At 29.6% G+C, this 18,927-nt stretch overlaps 1 protein-coding gene and 2 long non-coding RNA genes across 4 annotated transcripts in view; 1 reads left to right on the top strand and 2 right to left on the bottom strand.

Annotated features, from left to right (window-relative positions):
- The first annotated feature begins 758 nt into the window (after positions 1-758).
- LOC107455722 (helix-loop-helix protein 6-like) lies at positions 759-17,064 on the top strand. 2 transcript variants are annotated; one of them, XM_016073390.4, is made up of 2 exons: positions 759-894; positions 16,274-17,064. In XM_016073390.4, exon 2 carries the CDS (start codon positions 16,301-16,303, stop codon positions 16,754-16,756), a length of 456 nt encoding a protein of 151 aa, XP_015928876.1. In that variant the 5' UTR covers positions 759-894; positions 16,274-16,300; the 3' UTR covers positions 16,757-17,064. The 2 variants fall into 2 exon arrangements, with proteins under 2 accessions (XP_015928876.1, XP_087011618.1); XM_087155492.1 differs by lacking the exon at positions 759-894 and adding an exon at positions 910-1,114.
- On the bottom strand, positions 4,916-10,045 carry LOC107455724 (uncharacterized). Its single transcript, XR_001585622.4, has 2 exons — positions 8,947-10,045; positions 4,916-8,387 (listed from the first exon to the last, which is right to left on the bottom strand). It is a non-coding gene; the product is annotated as an uncharacterized LOC107455724 (long non-coding RNA).
- LOC147801888 (uncharacterized) overlaps positions 11,574-18,927 on the bottom strand; it is a 39,652-nt gene continuing 32,298 nt past the window's right edge. Inside the window, exon 3 of the long non-coding RNA XR_015430601.1 lies at positions 11,574-15,595. This is a non-coding gene — a long non-coding RNA (uncharacterized LOC147801888). The remainder of the gene's footprint in view (positions 15,596-18,927) is intronic.

Below are 18,927 nucleotides of genomic sequence, written 5' to 3'. Positions count from 1 at the left end.
ATAAATACAAGCACTCACCTTTTAATTTTATCAACGAAACAAGGTGTTGCACAGATAACAAAATCAAAAAATTTTCCAGAGAACACTATGTGACCAGGTAATCCAATACATTGTTAGATGACTTCCTATTGTTTGGCAGTAAGCTATTGTTACCAATCAATCTAAAGAAAAACTTTCAAAATCTTATTTTTGATCAATATATATGAAATGTTCCTTCACTGGTTGGTTTACCCTACTTAGTCAAAGTTTCTAGAAATGCTTCATCACCACTAACACTTTATTTTTAAAAATTAGTTAAAATAAGAATGTGCATTGAAAGATATTTTAGTAACTGTTTAGTTTCCCAAAATAATTCATACCTTTTAGTATTTGTTCTACCTTTATGTTTATTGAATTTATTATTTTATTTAACTTCCATAGTTTTGAAAATTATTTCATTATTTGAAGATTACAACTGTATAGTATCTAAATTTTTTTTTTTTTAACTAAGCATAATTTAAAAATGCTTTGAGTTTTTGGGGAAATCAAAATGTGTTTAAATTTGTTAAAAATGTTTTATTTTATGTCTGTGGAGTTTTTTTTTTTAGGTTGTTTTTAAACATTATGGCATGCTATTAGGGTCTAAAACATTTTTGTGCCCGGGGGCCCTGCATGCTATTAAGACGCATAAAAACGAAAATCTTTTCTTGAAATTAAGAAAATGCGTGATCAATAAAAAGCACAACTCTTGCTCACCTTCAAACTAAAAGCAACAAGTGTTGTGGGAGTGTTTTGAAACCACCAATGTGCAATCATGTCTGAAGGCAGTGTTTTTGATAAGGAAGGTGGAGTTTCTTTTCTCCGCTCGTTACTCACGTTCACTCATATCGTCAAATGGAATGCTCAAATTCGATAGTGAGTATTTTTTATTTTTTTAGAATAACCACAAGCTTTTTATTCCTTAACAAACAAATATTTTTACATTTTCTGAAAAAAAGGACTCGTTAAATGGAATATTCTAGTTCCAAAGCAATTTGTGTTGATAAGTACAAACTTTTTATTCTTTAACACTATACGCGAGTATATTTGGAAGAAATGAAACTCATACCGTAAATTGAAGTGCTCAAATTCCGTTGTGAGTATTATTTTTTTTCTAATAAGTACGAACTTTTTATTCTTTAACGCTACACGGGAATATTTTAACAAATTGAAAAAAATGAAACTGATATCGTAAATTGAAGTGCTCTAATTTCGTTGTGAGTATTATTTTTTTCTAATAAGTGTGAACTTTTTATTCTTTAACGCTACAAGGGAATATTTTAACAAATTGAAAAAAATGAAACTGATATCGTAAATTGAAGTGCTCAAATCCCATTGTGAGTATTAATTTTTTTCTATTAAGTAAGAGCGTTTTATTCTTTAACGCTACACTGGAATATTTTAATAAATTGAGAAAAATGAAACTGATATCGTAAATTGAAGTGCTCTAAGTCAATTGTGAGTATTATTATTTTTTTCTAATAAGTACGAACTTTTTATTCCTTAACTCTATGCTGGAATATTTAAACAAATGGAAAAAAACAAAACTGATATCGTAAATTGAAGTGTTCAAATTCTGTTGTGAGTATTAATTTCTTCTAATAAGTAAGAGCGCTTTATTCTTTAACGCTACACGCGAATATTTTTACGTCAACTGAATGAAATGAAGCTGATCTCCAAAATCGGAATTATCAAAACTCCATTGTTATTTCTTTCTAATAAGTGCAAACTTGTTATTCTTAAACACGACCGATATCCTGATTAAATTTTTCGGCTCTTATTTTCCAGATTGCAGCTCCCTACAATCCAGCGAAATTAAAGTACCCTTTTATTTTCCCCCTTATATATTGAGAGTTAATAATTCCGAAGCCACCAAAAAATTTTATGTTTATTCAAAGAAAGTACGTTTTTATGTCTGATTTTGTATTTTTAAATATCGTCTACCTAAATTAATTGAGTTTGGTCTTCGAACCAGAAAGTCGTGAAAATCAGATCATTTACTCAGAAGTTAGTTTTCTTACGCACTGTATAGGTGGATTGAAATAGCTATAAAAGAATTAAAAAAGAAACTATGGGTTTTATAAAATGTTAGGAAAAATTTAACGTCTCTGCTTTTATTACAGCGATTGTTAAAAAAAAAAAATTCACGCAAAGCGCAATGTAAAAAAATGGTTATGATAAACCTGGAAATGCTCCGAGTATATAAATTGAAGAATACATAGCGGATCCCGTTGTAATTCTTAATAATCCGTTGTAATTCTTGTAATGTATAAACCTTAATTGAGAACATAAATCAATCACTTATTTGAGGATTTTCTTAAGAGGATTAAGGGGTGGGGATCAATCTTTCCTATAAATTATCTAAAATTTTACTTCTGAATTTTTTACAGGAGTTTACAGAAATTATTAATTTAATTTTCGTTAAAGAAAAAAAAAATAATTACAAACTACTAAAAATAACTTTTATTAAGCAATATAATATGCTTTTTTTTTCACTGGCTCAAAAAAATTTAAAAGTATTCTTTAAACTGAAATCTGGATTTTTATGAAGAAAAAAATATTTTGACCAAAAAAAAACACATAACGTTTAAAAATATTCAAGTGCTACTATAAATTTAATCAACATGCAAACAATGAGAAAGTTTTAACGTAATAAATTTATTAGAAGTCGAGTTATCTAGCATGAAAAAAATTAGAATTAAAAAAACAAAACTTTTCATAAAATACAAAAATACGATTCTAATTTAGGTGTGTTATTTTCAGTGACTAGGTTTCAATATTTTAACAAACTTCTTTCCTTCTCTAACTTCCAGATTTTTTGGTATCAAATTGCTCAAAATAAAGCAAGTAATAACATCAAAAACTTTCGTTAAGAAAACTCTATGCTACATATGAATTGATTAGAAAAAATTCATAAAAAAATGAAAAAAGAGTCATCCAAAGAAATTGGACATCTACATGACAAATTGGAGCTCTAACCTCTGCCCCATCCCGCTATGCAGTGGAAAGATGTATAAAACTAGACTGTTGGAGAACTCCTAGAATGCATTGAGGTGACACATAAGAAAGTTATCAATTTCGTCAAGTATTTTTGAGAATTCTTTTTACAAAAAAAATCTCGTAATTTCGTTACAAAATTTTAAAAAAAATTTACAAAATACAGCTCTAAGATTGCTAAATCGTTAAAAACAAGGGTTTAATTTCTAAGAGTGCAACCTGTAGAATTTTTGGTATTAAAGTAAATAACACTATTTCGAGAAGCATTGGCTAATTAAAAAGATTTTATAAAATGCATTATAATAATATCCCCGTATATACCAACTTTTGCGAATGGCTGAATTTATCAACTGCTTATAGGATTGCAAATTTGTCGCATTTCCACAAACTATTAATATTTTTCTATTTGCGCAAAATTTATTCAAACTGTGATATTTTTTGATATACATAAATTACGTTTTAACGGCAATTTGTTCTTTTCTTAAGCATTATAATTTTTATTCATTATTTACATTGCATTGTTTATAATGCATAATTGATACAAAAATAGTTTAGAGTCGTAGTTTTTCTTCGATATTAGACAATGCTCTCATCCCATTTCATTTAAAATCCAGTTGTTTTAAGTAAACTGTTTTTGAAATCATTGGTAACTAAACATAATCATAAGAGTAATAGTTTTTCTTCGTTATTAGACAATGTTCTTACCCCATCTCATTTCAAATTCAGTTGTTTTGAGTCAACTGCTTCTGAAGTCATTAGTAACTAACCGTAACTAACTATAATTCCTAACTATAATCTCTAACTTAATCATAAGAGTAATAGTTTTTTCTTCGTTATTAGACAATGCTCTTATCCCATTTTATTCAAAATCCAGTTGTTTTGAGTCAACTGTTTTTAAAGTCATTAGCAACTAAGTATAATCATAAGAGTAATAGTTTTTTATTTGTTATTAGACAATGTCTTTATTCCATTTCATTTCAAATCCAGTAGTTTTAAGTCAACTGCTGCTTTTGAAGACAAAAATAATAATCATGCTTTCGTATTTCAAAATTTTCAAATTTTTTCATGAATCTGTTCCTATCAAACTTGCAACCCTAACTATTATTCACGAAATAATTGGGTTTTATGAACATATATATATATATATATATATATATATATATATATATATATATATATATATATATATATATATATATATATATATATATATATATATATATATATATATATATATATATATATATATATATATATATATATATATATATATATATATATATATATATATGTATATATATATATATACATGTTCATAAAACCCAATTATTTCGTGAATAATAGTTAGGGTTGCAAGTTTGATAGGAACAGATTCATGAAAAAATTTGAAAATTTTGAAATACAAAAGCATGATTATTATTTTTAAGTAATTGTAATATATATATATATATATATATATATTATATATATATATATATATATAAATATATTATATATATATATATATATATATATTCTTTCTTCAAAATTGATATATGTAAAATTAAAATAATTTTTTACAGTTAAAGCACTAAAGCACCAAAAGATTCTATAGAATAAATACTACTAATGTTTTAAAGAAGAAAAAATAAAAAAGAATTTAAATAATTTTAGGCTGAAACACATTCTTATTACTATGTATTCTGAAATCCTTTTATTATTTAATGAAAATATTACTTTCACAAATTAAAATTTATACAAAATAGTTCACAAATAGTAGTAGAAATTGGTCGACCCCCAATCTCTAATTAAGGAAACATTCCAATATTAATTACACTATCGTAGTGAAATAATAAATTTGAAGTAAATTTAGAAATGAAAAAATAATTACATAACTTGGAAATACTAACAAACAAACAGATCCAGAACAATATTCAAACATTATTTATTCACAATCACTTTGATATTTGTATACATAGACAAAATGTAATAATTTTTATGAAAATAATTATCTTTAAAGGTTAATATATTATACTTTTCATACATATCACAGCATTTATGAGAAAAATACAAAATATTCACTCAAAAATATGATAGATAAGTATATTTTTGTTACTAAGAGGGCACATTCAATTCAAACTTATTTTTAATTTACAGTAATTTAAAATAAAAATTATGTTTGAAAATTATCATATGCTTCAATGTTTAGGGAAGAGTGGGGTCAATTGTAACATTTTTTACTTAACTATTTTTAGCTAACAAAAAATCCAATATATTATTAGTATTAATTGACAGACGAGTAAAGTAGACTATCCTCTACTAGAAAAAAAAATACCTTATTTTAAATGTTATTATATTAGTTATTAACAATTTTTGACAGTCGTGCACTTGTTACAATTGTCCCCACTTTAACAATTGTAACAGTTCATAAATTCAACTAAAACATAGTTAATTATACATATTATCATAGTTGTGATATATTTTTTTATTGATCAAAATAGTAGTGATATTTTAGGAGTAAAAATAATAATGAGCAGAGACCTAAAGGGTTAAACTTTTAACTTTAAGGGGTTAAAACTTTAATTTATGCTGTGAAAGGTGACAAATAAAATACAGTGGAGCATCGTTTATACGACGATCACTCATACGACGTTTACATTTATACGACGTTTTAGTGTGGTCCCAAATCTTTCCTATTCATTTTAATGTAAAAATATATCGTTTATACGACGCACAGAATCGGTTATACGTCGGTTTTTAGATTTTGTTCACGTTTATTTAATTTTTTATTTTTTCTTGTGTATTTTAAAAAAGGGCGGAATTTGCCAACATGAATGATACAGAAAAGGGTGCCAACAAGAATGCTTGGATGACGACCGTAATTTTTACTAGATGACTGAAAAAACTAGACAATGTTATAAAGAGGCAAAAACGAAAAATTTTGCTTTTCATCGACCATTGTCCAGCGCACCCATCGATACTAATTATTTTGGAAAATGTAAAAGCTCTCTTTTTTCCTGCAAATTGCACAAGTGCACTTCAGCCATTAGATTTGGCCGTGATTAGAAATCTAAAATTGCATCATAGAAAGCAGTAAGTTCAACTCGCTATTCAAATCATTATCGAGACTAATAGCAAAAAAATATAATTAAAGGTAACATACATTCAAATTGCTCACTGCAATTTTTCTTCTTTGGTTATTTGTTTGTTTTGCTTTGTCTAATTTAGAAATTTATGTAAATCAACACGTTAAACATTAAAATTAACTGAAAACAGAGTTAGTTTCAGTTTTAGAAGTAAAAATCGATTATACGACGTTTTTCGGTGGTCCCTTCGGCATCGTATAAACGACGCTCCATAATGCACGTGCAACATAATATAAATGATATAGGAAACTATTGGTGGTTCTTAAAGAGTAAAGTAATGGTTTGTAAACATAAGATTATTTATTTTCAGCTGTTACAATCGTCCCCAAGACGCCATTTCAGCTTCATTTGCTAAAAGCAATGCTAGTTAATTAACAAAACTAATTTTTTTTTTGAAATGTTAATTAAGGTGCCCACTTACATATTCGGTTAATAATTTTTATTTGTTTAAACAAAATTACTTTGTTACAATATAATATTCTAATACCAAAAAAAATCACTTACGTAGCGTGAAAATATCTTTTGTGATGTAACTCTTTCAAAAGTACATAAAAATGGTTGAAAGCAGGGGTGTACATGTAGATCTATTAAATACACCTTGTGCGCCACCTAGGAATCAAATCTAGAACCCGACACTCGAAATTTTTGCTCTGTTACAATCGTACCCTGTTACAATTGACCCCACTCTCCCCTACAGTTTCGAAATTTGGGATCATCTGAAAATTTTCAATATTTTAATAAGATACTAAATTTCTGGATATACTCATCTGAATTAAAATTTACAATATAGCTAAATTACTTTTTCACAAACATAATTTACTAATTGATAAAATAATTAAAAATCCACTCAGTTGGGGAAAAAGTACTGTACAAATTAATAGTATTTGAGAAAAACCAATATTTCTTATTACATATCTTTGTAATTTATATCATTTTCATAGATCAGGTTACTAATGCTTATAAGGTATTCCGAGTAAATTCATGTTTGCAAGGTGAATTAAGTGGTAAAAGCTTGGTCTCTGAAGTAAAACTAAAATCCCAAATTTGATTCCTGGACTAGACGAATTTTTACTCATTTGGAAAAATTTTATTTGCAGATCATATATGAAGTAAAATATATACATAATAATCTTAAAGATTTTCTGGTGCTATTATTTTAACTACATCACATTTTTTCAGTTGATAACCTTTTATGTGAAAAACACAAGAGTTAAAAAGATTACCCACAAATAAAACTTCGGAACATTTCTGCAAAAAAATTAATATTTTTCCAAACACCGATTCTATATTCTCAAAACTTAAAACTACACACATTCTTTGTTTGTAAGCTGTTCTTAAATTTATTTTAAAGTTTGGAAAAACTGTCATCTAGAACGCTGATAATTTAGACAGAAAAAATATTTCAATAGGCTTTGCACTGGTTATAACAATATTTTTTCCTAAGACTCTTTCTTACCTAATCATTGAAGTTTTTGGTGTATTTGTACTAATGAAAGAAGATCATAAATTATGTAATTTATGCTACTAAGATGTATAGGATTTGAAATAGTTTAACAGACGACGCAAAATTTGAACCCTTACTCTTTCCTAACATAGAAAAATTAGATTAATCAAAGCAAGTCATATTTTAATTACTACTTTTTAAATACAATTTCAAAAAAATTGAGAAATTGTGGCTCTTATAGAAAATTTTGAAAACATTTCACCATCTGAAAATATATTTCGAGACCAACTATTAATAAGACGTGGTGGGGGGAGGTATTTTTATCTTTTTACACCCACAAAGATCCTGGAAAGGAAGGTTCATATACTTTGAAATATAATTATTTTAATTTATTCATTTACTTATTTATTTATTTACTTACTTATATTTTTATTTTTTTCATTTTTTTGTTGATAAAATGTGTCTAAGCACCCAAGTAGAATTTCTCCTCATGAGAAATTATGAATTGAATTCTATGCAGGGAGACCCCACAGTTTGCAGAGGAACTGTCAACAGTAAAATACTAAATAAACAACATGATAACCACTTGGATACATCAAGGAGTTCATGTTGAGTCCATGTGTTCGGGTTATGGCAGCTGATAAACACACAAGTATTCATGTTGATGGTACTAAAACTCCACATGTATACTGTTTGTGAGGATTGTCTCTTTAGTAAAGTTCTTTTGTTTTATAGAAGCAGATATATTTCAGAATAACAGATTCCTTTTACAATAAAAACATAACTTTTCAGAAAAAATTTTCCTAAAAATAATAAATAAATAAAAAATATTATAAAAAATACATATGATCTTTTTCATGATCAATGAAAACGTTCGATTTATGCTTATGTTAGCTTTTCCTTCCCCCACAAATCTCCAATGTGGGCTAAATTAATATACATAAATTTACAAAAAAAAAAATTTCAGTGAAAAATAAGTATCTAAAGCAAAGTATTTATGAGTATCTAAGTATTTTTTTTATTTCTATTTAATTCTGAAAAATTAACTTTTTAAACACAATATTTTGTTTCTTTTAAAATTAGTTTCGAGCACCCCAACCAATTTGAAGAAAAACCCAGTTTAAATGACAATCCGATCTACCAGCCTTTCTCTCAAGGGCCAACTTGAGGTAAAACAGAGTATAATTTCACAGGCTGAAAGATTGCCTTATTTTTATCACTTGTATTGAACTTTCTGTGCGCATAAGATGGATGTTATTTACTGAAAATATTTCATACAAGGAGTTTTCTAGAAGAACTATCTAACAAAGTTTTTAAAGATTATCAGTAATTAATGCAAGTAAATAAGCAAAATTTACTTACCTTCAAAAGAAATAGTCAATTTCAAAGACAGGAGCGCACGAGATTATACTAAGCTTCAACAACAAAATCATCCAGTAGTCAACAGTTGAAAAATAAATTATCGGTCACTGTTAAAGCTTGTGTCCCTCATAGTAGGAAATTTTGGTGCAATCAATTGCGCCATGAAATTATTTATCGATCATATTTACCAATTTATGGTGCAACTGAAATAAAACAATTTTTCATTTAACCAAACTAGTGTAATTAGAAACTTTGCACCAAGTATCGGTTAAACATTTTCCGTGTTTTTTACAGTGTATTAAGTAGTTGTAAGCAGATAATAAAGAAAAATAAACCCTTTCATAATAAACAATTGGTTCAAAATAAACCATTCAATGAGATCTTAGGAAGTTAAAACCGATTCTAGAAAAATCCAGCTACTAGTTCTCTAGTATGCCAACCGGACTGCGCAGGGGTCAGGGCTTTGCATCAGAAATGTTTGAATCCCGGGTAAGGCATGAATGTTCTTTCATTCTCTGTCCTTACTGTGGAAGCAGCGTTGGCCTACCTAATATGGTGCCCTTGAAAGAGTGTCTAACAAATCTGCCCTGAAAATCTCTGAACTGACAAAATGTAAATACAGGTGGGCATTGGAAATAAAAAAAATCTCTAGTATTACTCTTATAAAACTGATAAAAATAAGTTTGGTCAATTTTTTCAAAATTTTCTTAACCACTTTTTGGAGAGGGAAAAAATGCAAAAAATAATAAAATAGCCAATGTAATGAACCAATATCCTCCTCTACCAACGAAATAGGTACTTTGTTCTTTGCTGTAAGATATGGTGCGATGTTATTATGTACCAAATTCTGTTTTTTGCGATTTTCAAGGCGTTCATTCTCGATCGCACCAAGCGGTGTCTTTGGAGAGGGAAAAAATGCAAAAAATAATAAAATAGCCAATGTAATGGACCAATATCCTCCTCTACCAACGAAATAGGTACTTTGTTCTTTGCTGTAAGATATGGTGCGATGTTATTATGTACCAAATTTTGTTTTTTGCGATTTTCAAGGCGTTCATTCTCGATCGCACCAAGCGGTGTCTTTGGAGAGGGAAAAAATGCAAAAAATAATAAAATAGCCAATGTAATGGACCAATTTCCTCCTCTACCAACGAAATAGGTACTTTGTTCCTTGCTGTAAGATATGGTGTGATGTTATTATGTACCAAATTCTGTTTTTTGCGATTTTCAAGGCGTTCATTCTCGATCGCACCAAGCGGTGTCTTTGGAGAGGGAAAAAATGCAAAAAATAATAAAATAGCCAATGTAATGGACCAATTTCCTCCTCTACCAACGAAATAGGTACTTTGTTCCTTGCTGTAAGATATGGTGTGATGTTATTATGTACCAAATTCTGTTTTTTGCGATTTTCAAGGCGTTCATTCTCGATCGCACCAAGCGGTGTCTTTGGAGAGGGAAAAAATGCAAAAAATAATAAAATAGTCAATGTAATGGACCAATTTCCTCCTCTACCAACGAAATAGGTACTTTGTTCTTTGCTGTAAGATATGGTGTGATGTTATTATGTACCAAATTCTGTTTTTTGCGATTTTCAAGGCGTTCATTCTCGATCGCACCAAGCGGTGTCTTTGGAGAGGGAAAAAATGCAAAAAATAATAAAATAGCCAATGTAATGGACCAATTTCCTCCTCTACCAACGAAATAGGTACTTTGTTCTTTGCTGTAAGATATGGCGCGATGTTATTAGGTACCAAATTCTGTTTTTTGCGATTTTCAAGGCGTTCATTCTCGATCGCACCAAGCGGTGTCTTTGGAGAGGGAAAAAATGCAAAAAATAATAAAATAGCCAATGTAATGGACCAATTTCCTCCTCTACCAACGAAATAGGTACTTTGTTCTTTGCTGTAAGATATGGTGTGATGTAATTATGTACCAAATTCTGTTTTTTGCGATTTTCAAGGCGTTCATTCTCGATCGCACCAAGCGGTGTCTTTGGAGAGGGAAAAAATGCAAAAAATAATAAAATAGCCAATGTAATGGACCAATTTCCTCCTCTACCAACGAAATAGGTACTTTGTTCTTTGCTGTAAGATATGGTGTGATGTTATTATGTACCAAATTCTGTTTTTTGCGATTTTCAAGGCGTTCATTCTCGATCGCACCAAGCGGTGTCTTTGGAGAGGGAAAAAATGCAAAAAATAATAAAATAGCCAATGTAATGGACCAATTTCCTCCTCTACCAACGAAATAGGTACTTTGTTCTTTGCTGTAAGATATGGTGCGATGTTATTATGTACCAAATTCTGTTTTTTGCGATTTTCAAGGCGTTCATTCTCGATCGCACCAAGCGGTGTCTTTGGAGAGGGAAAAAATGCAAAAAATAATAAAATAGCTAATGTAATGGACCAATTTCCTCCTTTACCAACGAAATAAGTACTTTGTTCTTTGCTGTAAGATATGGTGTGATGTTATTATGTACCAAATTCTGTTTTTTGCGATTTTCAAGGCGTTCATTCTCGATCGCACCAAGCGGTGTCTTTGGAGAATGAAAAAATGCAAAAAATAATAAAATAGCCAATGTAATGGACCAATTTCCTCCTTTACCAACGAAATAGGTACTTTGTTCTTTGCTGTAAGATATGGTGTGATGTTATTATGTACCAAATTCTGTTTTTTGCGATTTTCAAGGCGTTCATTCTCGATCGCACCAAGCGGTGTCTTTGGAGAGGGAAAAAATGCAAAAAATAATAAAATAGCCAATGTAATGGACCAATTTCCTCCTCTACCAACGAAATAGGTACTTTGTTCTTTGCTGTAAGATATGGTGCGATGTTGTTATGTACCAAATTCTGTTTTTTGCAATTTTCAAGGCGTTCATTCTCGATCGCACCAAACGGTGTCTTTGGAGAGGGAAAAAATGCAAAAAATAATAAAATAGCCAATGTAATGGACCAATTTCCTCCTCTACCAACGAAATAGGTACTTTGTTCTTTGCTGTAAAATATGGTGCGATGTTATTATGTACCAAATTCTGTTTTTTGCGATTTTCAGGGCGTTCATTCTCGATCGCACCGAGCGGTGTCTTTGGAGAGGGAAAAAATGCAAAAAATAATAAAATAGCCAATGTAATGGACCAATTTCCTCCTCTACCAACGAAATAGGTACTTTGTTCTTTGCTGTAAGATATGGTGCGATGTTATTATGTACCAAATTCTGTTTTTTGCGATTTTCAAGGCGTTCATTCTCGATCGCACCAAGCGGTGTCTTTGGAGAGGGAAAAATGCAAAAAATAATAAAATAGCCAATGTAATGGACCAATTTCCTCCTCTACCAACGAAATAGGTACTTTGTTCTTTGCTGTAAGATATGGTGTGATGTTATTATGTACCAAATTCTGTTTTTTTTCGATTTTCAAGTCGTTCATTCTCGATCGCACCAAGCGGTGTCTAATGCGTGCGACTTTTTCAGATTGGCTGTCTCAATAAGTTTATTTCATCGATCTGATTCCATCGATTTACTCACATACACAGCTCAGTCACTTAACCACACCACCTAATAAGCGTTTCCTTTTCCCATCACATTTTTGTCTGAGTTATTATCGTTTTACCTATAGATATCACAAAACCACATCTCATAGGCTGTATTTTAATTGCTTTTAACTATGTTAAATATGGTGCACAATTCAAAGTTTTTTCCAGTGTTCCATACTCCATATTCACCCTAACTGCTCCAAAAATTCCTTTCTAGTTCACAAATAAGATTCTTCTTCTAATTTATCATACTGATTTATTCATTGTCCATCACTCGTTTCCATATAATGTCATTAGTCTTACGAAAATCTTATATAGTTTATTTTGTTTCTTTACATAAGTATGTACTACTTTAAAACTGCTTTATCTTTATAGTAATGAAAGATTAGATTAATGAAATGTAGATTGTGTATTTTTTTATACTATTTATATTCGTGAAATATAAAAAGAAAAATTTAAAAGAAACGTTGAATTAACCGTTTTTGTTAAACTTGCAACCTTTTGACGGAGACATTTAAAAAATATACAAGTAATTCACACTGACCATTAAGGTATGTCTAACTTAAAAATGAATAGATTGGAAGAAATCGGTTTTCAAGAAAAAATCTGATTATTCACTCTGGTCAGCTCGAGTCTACAAAAGTGGACACAGATTATTTAAGAAAAGGTTTCAGATCAAAATGTGTGTTCGTGAAAATGGAACTTTACAACGAGTACTTTTCCTTACTTATTTAAACACTAAGAATAATCATTACAGACTTGGGATGACTATTTCAGTAGCAACTTTTCAAGCGATGTCATTCAAAACTCTGAATAATAAAGTGAAATTCCAGCAACATAAATTTACTACCATAACATTCAGCAACATTGTAAAACATTTTAAGATCTTTTCAAAATAAGATTAATTTTGAAAAATGTAACGCGCGATTTATGCATATAGATGATATCAAAATAAGAATTTATTTAAAAATCTACATGACATGAAGAATTTATTTGATCTCATAATAAAAGTTTGAAAAAACGTAATCAAACGTTACATCCATTTTCTTAAACACGCATTTCAAGAAGTGTTAATTTTCGTAAACACGTGTCGTTAGCTGTGTCCATTTTGGTAAACACGCATTTTGTGCCATTTTTGTAAATAAATACGCATTTTGAGCTGTATCGAGAATAAAAAGCTTCCCAACGTATTATTTATTTGTCTTGGATCATAATGAAGAAACTATGACTTTGAAGGGTCCGGCTATCAACGTGATACCTCAACGACGATGCCTCCCCCCCGGAGTGACTCCTTAGCGCCTGTTCGACTGATTGCTATTCTCGATCACTTTACTCCGAATGTAGAAACGCCAACTCAAAATCAAGATCTTTACCAAAATCAATAAAATTCTGTTTCGACCTGACTTTTCTTCAGTTACCTCACCTTGTATTGATAATTCTTTTGGTACGCTCAGCAAATTCTAGCAGGTTGTATATTTTCATTTCATTTTTTAGAAGATAAATCTACTATAATACTATTATGCATAAAAAAAACTGGTTAGCGGCTCAAGGTAATTGAACTTTTTAGTCAACATGGATTTTATGTATTAACAAGTCAAAGAAAGAAAAAATTTATCAAATTTTAAAAGAAAAAAAAAACTAATAATCCTTTCTAAATGTCGTAGTTTATTCTTTTTATTCCTTTAAACTAAATATAATAGAAAATTCTTCTACTGGCACAATCATATCAGGGATTTCCAGACCTGAATCCGAAAGAATTTAATTAGTTTTCCTCCTTGGGTGCTACATTAGCTGAAAAAAGTTTTGCTTTACTCCTCAGTTCGATAATTTAGTTGGCAACATTTAAAATTCACAATTTCATTGCAACGATTATGTAGGGAAAGTTTCTAGTGCCCATAGCTAGATTTGACCCCCCCCCCCCACAATCAGGGATTTGGGCATCTACGCTAATCCATCTTAATTGGCGGAATCTTTTTTTTTTTTTTTTCATTGGGTTTGATATTGATGATGCCCTTCTCTCAGTGGCGTCATTTCGTCCTATACTGTAAAAATTTCAAAATATTTTTCAGCATTCCTACACACACCATTTTATAAAATATGAAATAGATAAAATAAGTAACTTTTTTTGCAGATTTTTAGTGTGACTATTAAAAAAATATTGATTATTTACAAAATTTATTGATTTTTTACAAAACATGAAGTAAATTAAATACTGAATTTCTTCAGACAGCTATTCTTCTCAGAGTAATGATGATTAAAAATTTATAATAATGAAAAATCCATATTCTAGAGTAATTTCATAACATTTGTAAACATTTTTGCCAACACCATTTCATAAAGCATAAAGTAAATTAAATATGGAATTTCTATAGATAGGTTTTTTAGCTTGTTTATTATTAAAATTTATTTATTGATTACTTACATTAAAATTGGTAAATTATTGTGATTTAATGCAATCACTTTCTGTGAACGAAATAGGACGAGGAACAGCATTCTGTTCCCCAATCATTTTGTAATATTAATTAGTTACACAATTTAATTGTAAGTTGTTCCATAATAACAAGTTCGGTGCCTTTTTTTTTAGAATTCTTGATAACAAAGAAAAGTAAAAAAACACGCATTAATGGGGAAATGTGTGAAACATAGTGCACACATAAAGTAATAATTCAAAAAATAAAATCATTAAGGACTGATAAATCATCAGTTACAGCCAATGCTGCATAAAAATATTTAAAAGCCATTCCTTTTTTTAAAAAATCTTACGTGTTCATTCGAAGCCATTTTTCACTTGTATTAAGAAAATTTTATTTTGATCACTTAAATCTACAGTGAATTAGGATAATCTTTAATGTATTTCAATTACCTTTGTTTTATTTCAAACATTTAACTTACTCAAATATTTATTTGAATTGAATTTTTACTTATTCTATTGTCAAATACTTTTTTATTTGTGATAGCTATTTCTTTTTTAGTTAGCATTTCACTTAAAATAAGTCATAAAAAAAAACATTAAAAAAGTTATAGATTACTGGTTGCTTTATAATTGCAGTTGAAGTTTTCTCTCGGAGCCTTCCGCAGAACACTTTTTGAGAACTGCTGTCCCATCTCTGAAACTGCACCTATGATACATTGTTTTCATGCTATTATAGACAATCAAATTCTCAATAAAATAGCAAAGATATTTTTGCATCTGCTCATAATTTCTCACACATATTCTACGCAAAATTTTTAAAAGGAAATGTACTTTCAAGACTTACAAGTAAAATTTCAGAAATGAAGATAGCAAAATAATATCGAAAATTTAATTCTTGTCATTAAGTTAAATTCGATAATCATACGGCATCCAACAAGATAGAACTGACAAAGATATTTTCTTACTTACTAGGTATTAATAAAGTTCACAAATGAAAGCACCTATTATGGAAAAACATTTAAATATCTTAATTTTTTAGCTATCAGTCTGATAGATTCAATATTTAGTTATGAGGCAGAATGCGTTCACATTAGTAAAAGGTTCATTTCATTTCTTTTTTTCTTTTCACTATTCATAAAATTCACACTAAAGTATTTATTCGTATTAATTTTCTTCTGAGATCAAGTTACTATTCATCAAAATTGATGAAAATGTCATTTATATTTTTTTTAAAAATTATAATTCATTTCAGGGAGCCAGTTACTATTAATCAATATTGACCAAAAAACATTCGAATTAAAAAATTGTAATTTATTTCCGAATACTGTTCATCAAAATTGACAAAAAATATCACTTGTATTAAATAAATTATTATTTATTTCAGATGGCAAAGATTTAAAGATTTGAAAGAATGTCAAGAGGAAACAACGTGTGGAACATTGATTCAACAACTTATTTCCCGATAGAACAACCTGAAGAAATTCCAAAAGAAAGTCAATCTAAAGAAGTGGTATCTATTGCTAAAAGAAATGAACGTGAACGTAAGCGTGTTCGACTCGTCAATCAAGGGTTTGCTATTTTGAGAGACAGAGTTCCTCGCGAAAGATGTAACAGAGGTCGTCGTTCCAGCAAAGTAGAAACTCTAAGAGCTGCTATTATGTATATAAGGCAACTCCAGCAATTGCTAATGGAAAACCAGATATGCTTACAAGAACAATCTTATTGCTATGTTCAACCTGCAACCGTTTCTGGTAATTATCATTTGGCTGATGGCATGCATTCAACCACTTTTCAACATTATACTGGCAATATGCATTATTCTAATGACTTGTATGAATATCAGCCACCTCAATCCTGGTTTACTTGACGAATCTTTTCCAAAGATCATCTCTCTGATTGACTCTCTCCGGAATTGATCTTTTATTTGGAGAATATTTTTGTAAATATAGTAGTTAGACTTGTTAAAAGAATTTAAAAAATTTTATAAAATAGTCAGTAAAAATAAATTTGATTATATTTATACTGGGTGAGGAAAGAGTAACCATGAAACAAATTTCGTATAACAAATTTTGGTTAAGAAGAAATATTTATCGTTGTTTTTGAGTAAATAATGACAAAAAAATTAATAAAGAGCAAAGAAAAAAGAAGACAAGAAATATCCAACCAAATCAAAAAGTTGAAACGAAAAATAAGTCAAGAAATCAATGTTTTTTTTAAGGTATAAAAGCACCAAAAATCGTGAAATATATTCCTTAAAAAATACTTATGGATGAAGTGTTTATAATCGTTAACCTTTTTATTTCAAACACTCATTAACGCCACACTGTTATTAATGATTAAAATAATCTCCATGGATCCCATTGTTTCCACCGAATCTCCCATATTTGGCTGTTCTTTGAAAGCTCTGTTTTGGAAAAAGTATGCTATTTTCATAACTGCTGTGAGTTTGCACCAGTTATTCATAAAAGTTCGGTCAAGTTTAGCTTATCTATAGCCAGCGGCCTCTATCTTAATTCTGATAATGGAGTAAAACGCTGGTATGAAGAAAATCCACAGTTTTATAAAAATGAAAAGCGTTTGTGATCTATTTTTCTTTTTTTAATGTTTAATAGGGTCTTCAGCACTACATAAACAAAGCTCATAAAAAAAGAAAAATTATTCATTGATTTTGATAATTTTTATCTAGGTTGAAAAATCTCGCCAGATTGGCGATATTTTTCCGCCTTATTTATATATATATATATATATATATATATATATATATATATATATATATATATATATATATATATATCACAGTTGAAGGGACGCTGAAAAAATTTCGAGGTAGTGAATTTTCGAGATAACAAATTCAGAACTAAATATGTTCTATAAAATGGAAAAATATTACTCTAAGAAGTAAAGTCATGAAACATAAGACTAACTACAATGTATGAAATTATTGTTTACTAAAAATCTAAATACAACGATGATTTAAAAGTAAGTCAAAAATAATTATGCATTAAATAGAAAAGAAATGTATTTTTTTGATTTTTCGGAAAAAATTCAATCTCTATTTGGAAACAAGGTTTGGGGAAGAAACTGTTCGACATTAGGTGGATATATAATGTGAAGGGGGAAGACATAACAAGGTTTTCGAGAATGTACTGTATAATAAAGACGTTCTCATAAGACATAAATCTGTCAATTGTATTTAATAATTTGATACTATTTCTATCCGCTTAGGTTTTGTTCTAATTCATATTCTCCGTGTGTTTGATTAGCAAACCGAATTCATTTTAAGAATCCTCCAAATTTCTCGCAATACAGGAGTTCTCTTGTCTTCTGGATTGGGTTCAAAATTACAAGGCTACGGAGTTGAACATTCGTAGTCGTAAACTAAGAAATTGGATCGGCTGTTCAACGACGGTTGTAAAATAAAATAAAACTTGGGCAGGAGCCTTGATGGCTCAAGCGATAGAGCGCTCTCCTTCCAATGAGGTGAACCGGGTTCGAATCCCAGCAATGGCTGGTCGATACGAATTCCGCATCTGACTTGCACAGACAACAGTGCTGACGTAAAATATTCTCAGTGGGAGGCGGATCATGGGTTAGAGTCCCCTTGCCATCTCGTTAACCATGGAAGGTATTCCTCTCCACGTAACGCAAATGCGGGTTAGTTCCTTCAAAAAGTTATCCACGAAGGCAAATTTCTCCCAATACTTAATCCAGGAGTTCCCTTGTCTTCTGGATTTGATTCAAAATTTCAAGGCTACGGAGTTGAACCTTATTAGTCGTAAACCCAAAATATTGGATTGGCTGTTCAACGACGGTTATAAAATAAAATAGAAGTCTGTCAGGTATTATACAGGGTGTCCCAAAAGGTCGTTTACAAACTTAACATGCTGGTCTGTCATATCATGATGAACAAGATTTACATAGGAACTTGTGTCCGAAAATTAAAACTGAGACCGCTAGAGGGCGATAAGTGTAGGTTTGGATGAGGAGAAAAAAAATGATATCGATAGCGGTGTTAATATGATTTTTATTATAAAACAT

The sequence above is a fragment of the Parasteatoda tepidariorum genome, chromosome 11 (genome assembly GCF_982258835.1).
Source record: "Parasteatoda tepidariorum strain Cologne lab strain chromosome 11, Ptep-v5.0, whole genome shotgun sequence".
NCBI lineage: Eukaryota > Metazoa > Arthropoda > Arachnida > Araneae > Theridiidae > Parasteatoda > Parasteatoda tepidariorum.
The sequence above is the reverse complement of the archived record's forward strand: the minus strand, read 5'-3'. Positions and strand labels throughout refer to the sequence as shown.

Coding starts and splice junctions, on each gene's coding strand:
- LOC107455722 (XM_016073390.4), top strand. CDS start 16,301: ATGTCAAGAGGAAACAACGTGTGGAACATTGATTCAACAACTTATTTC.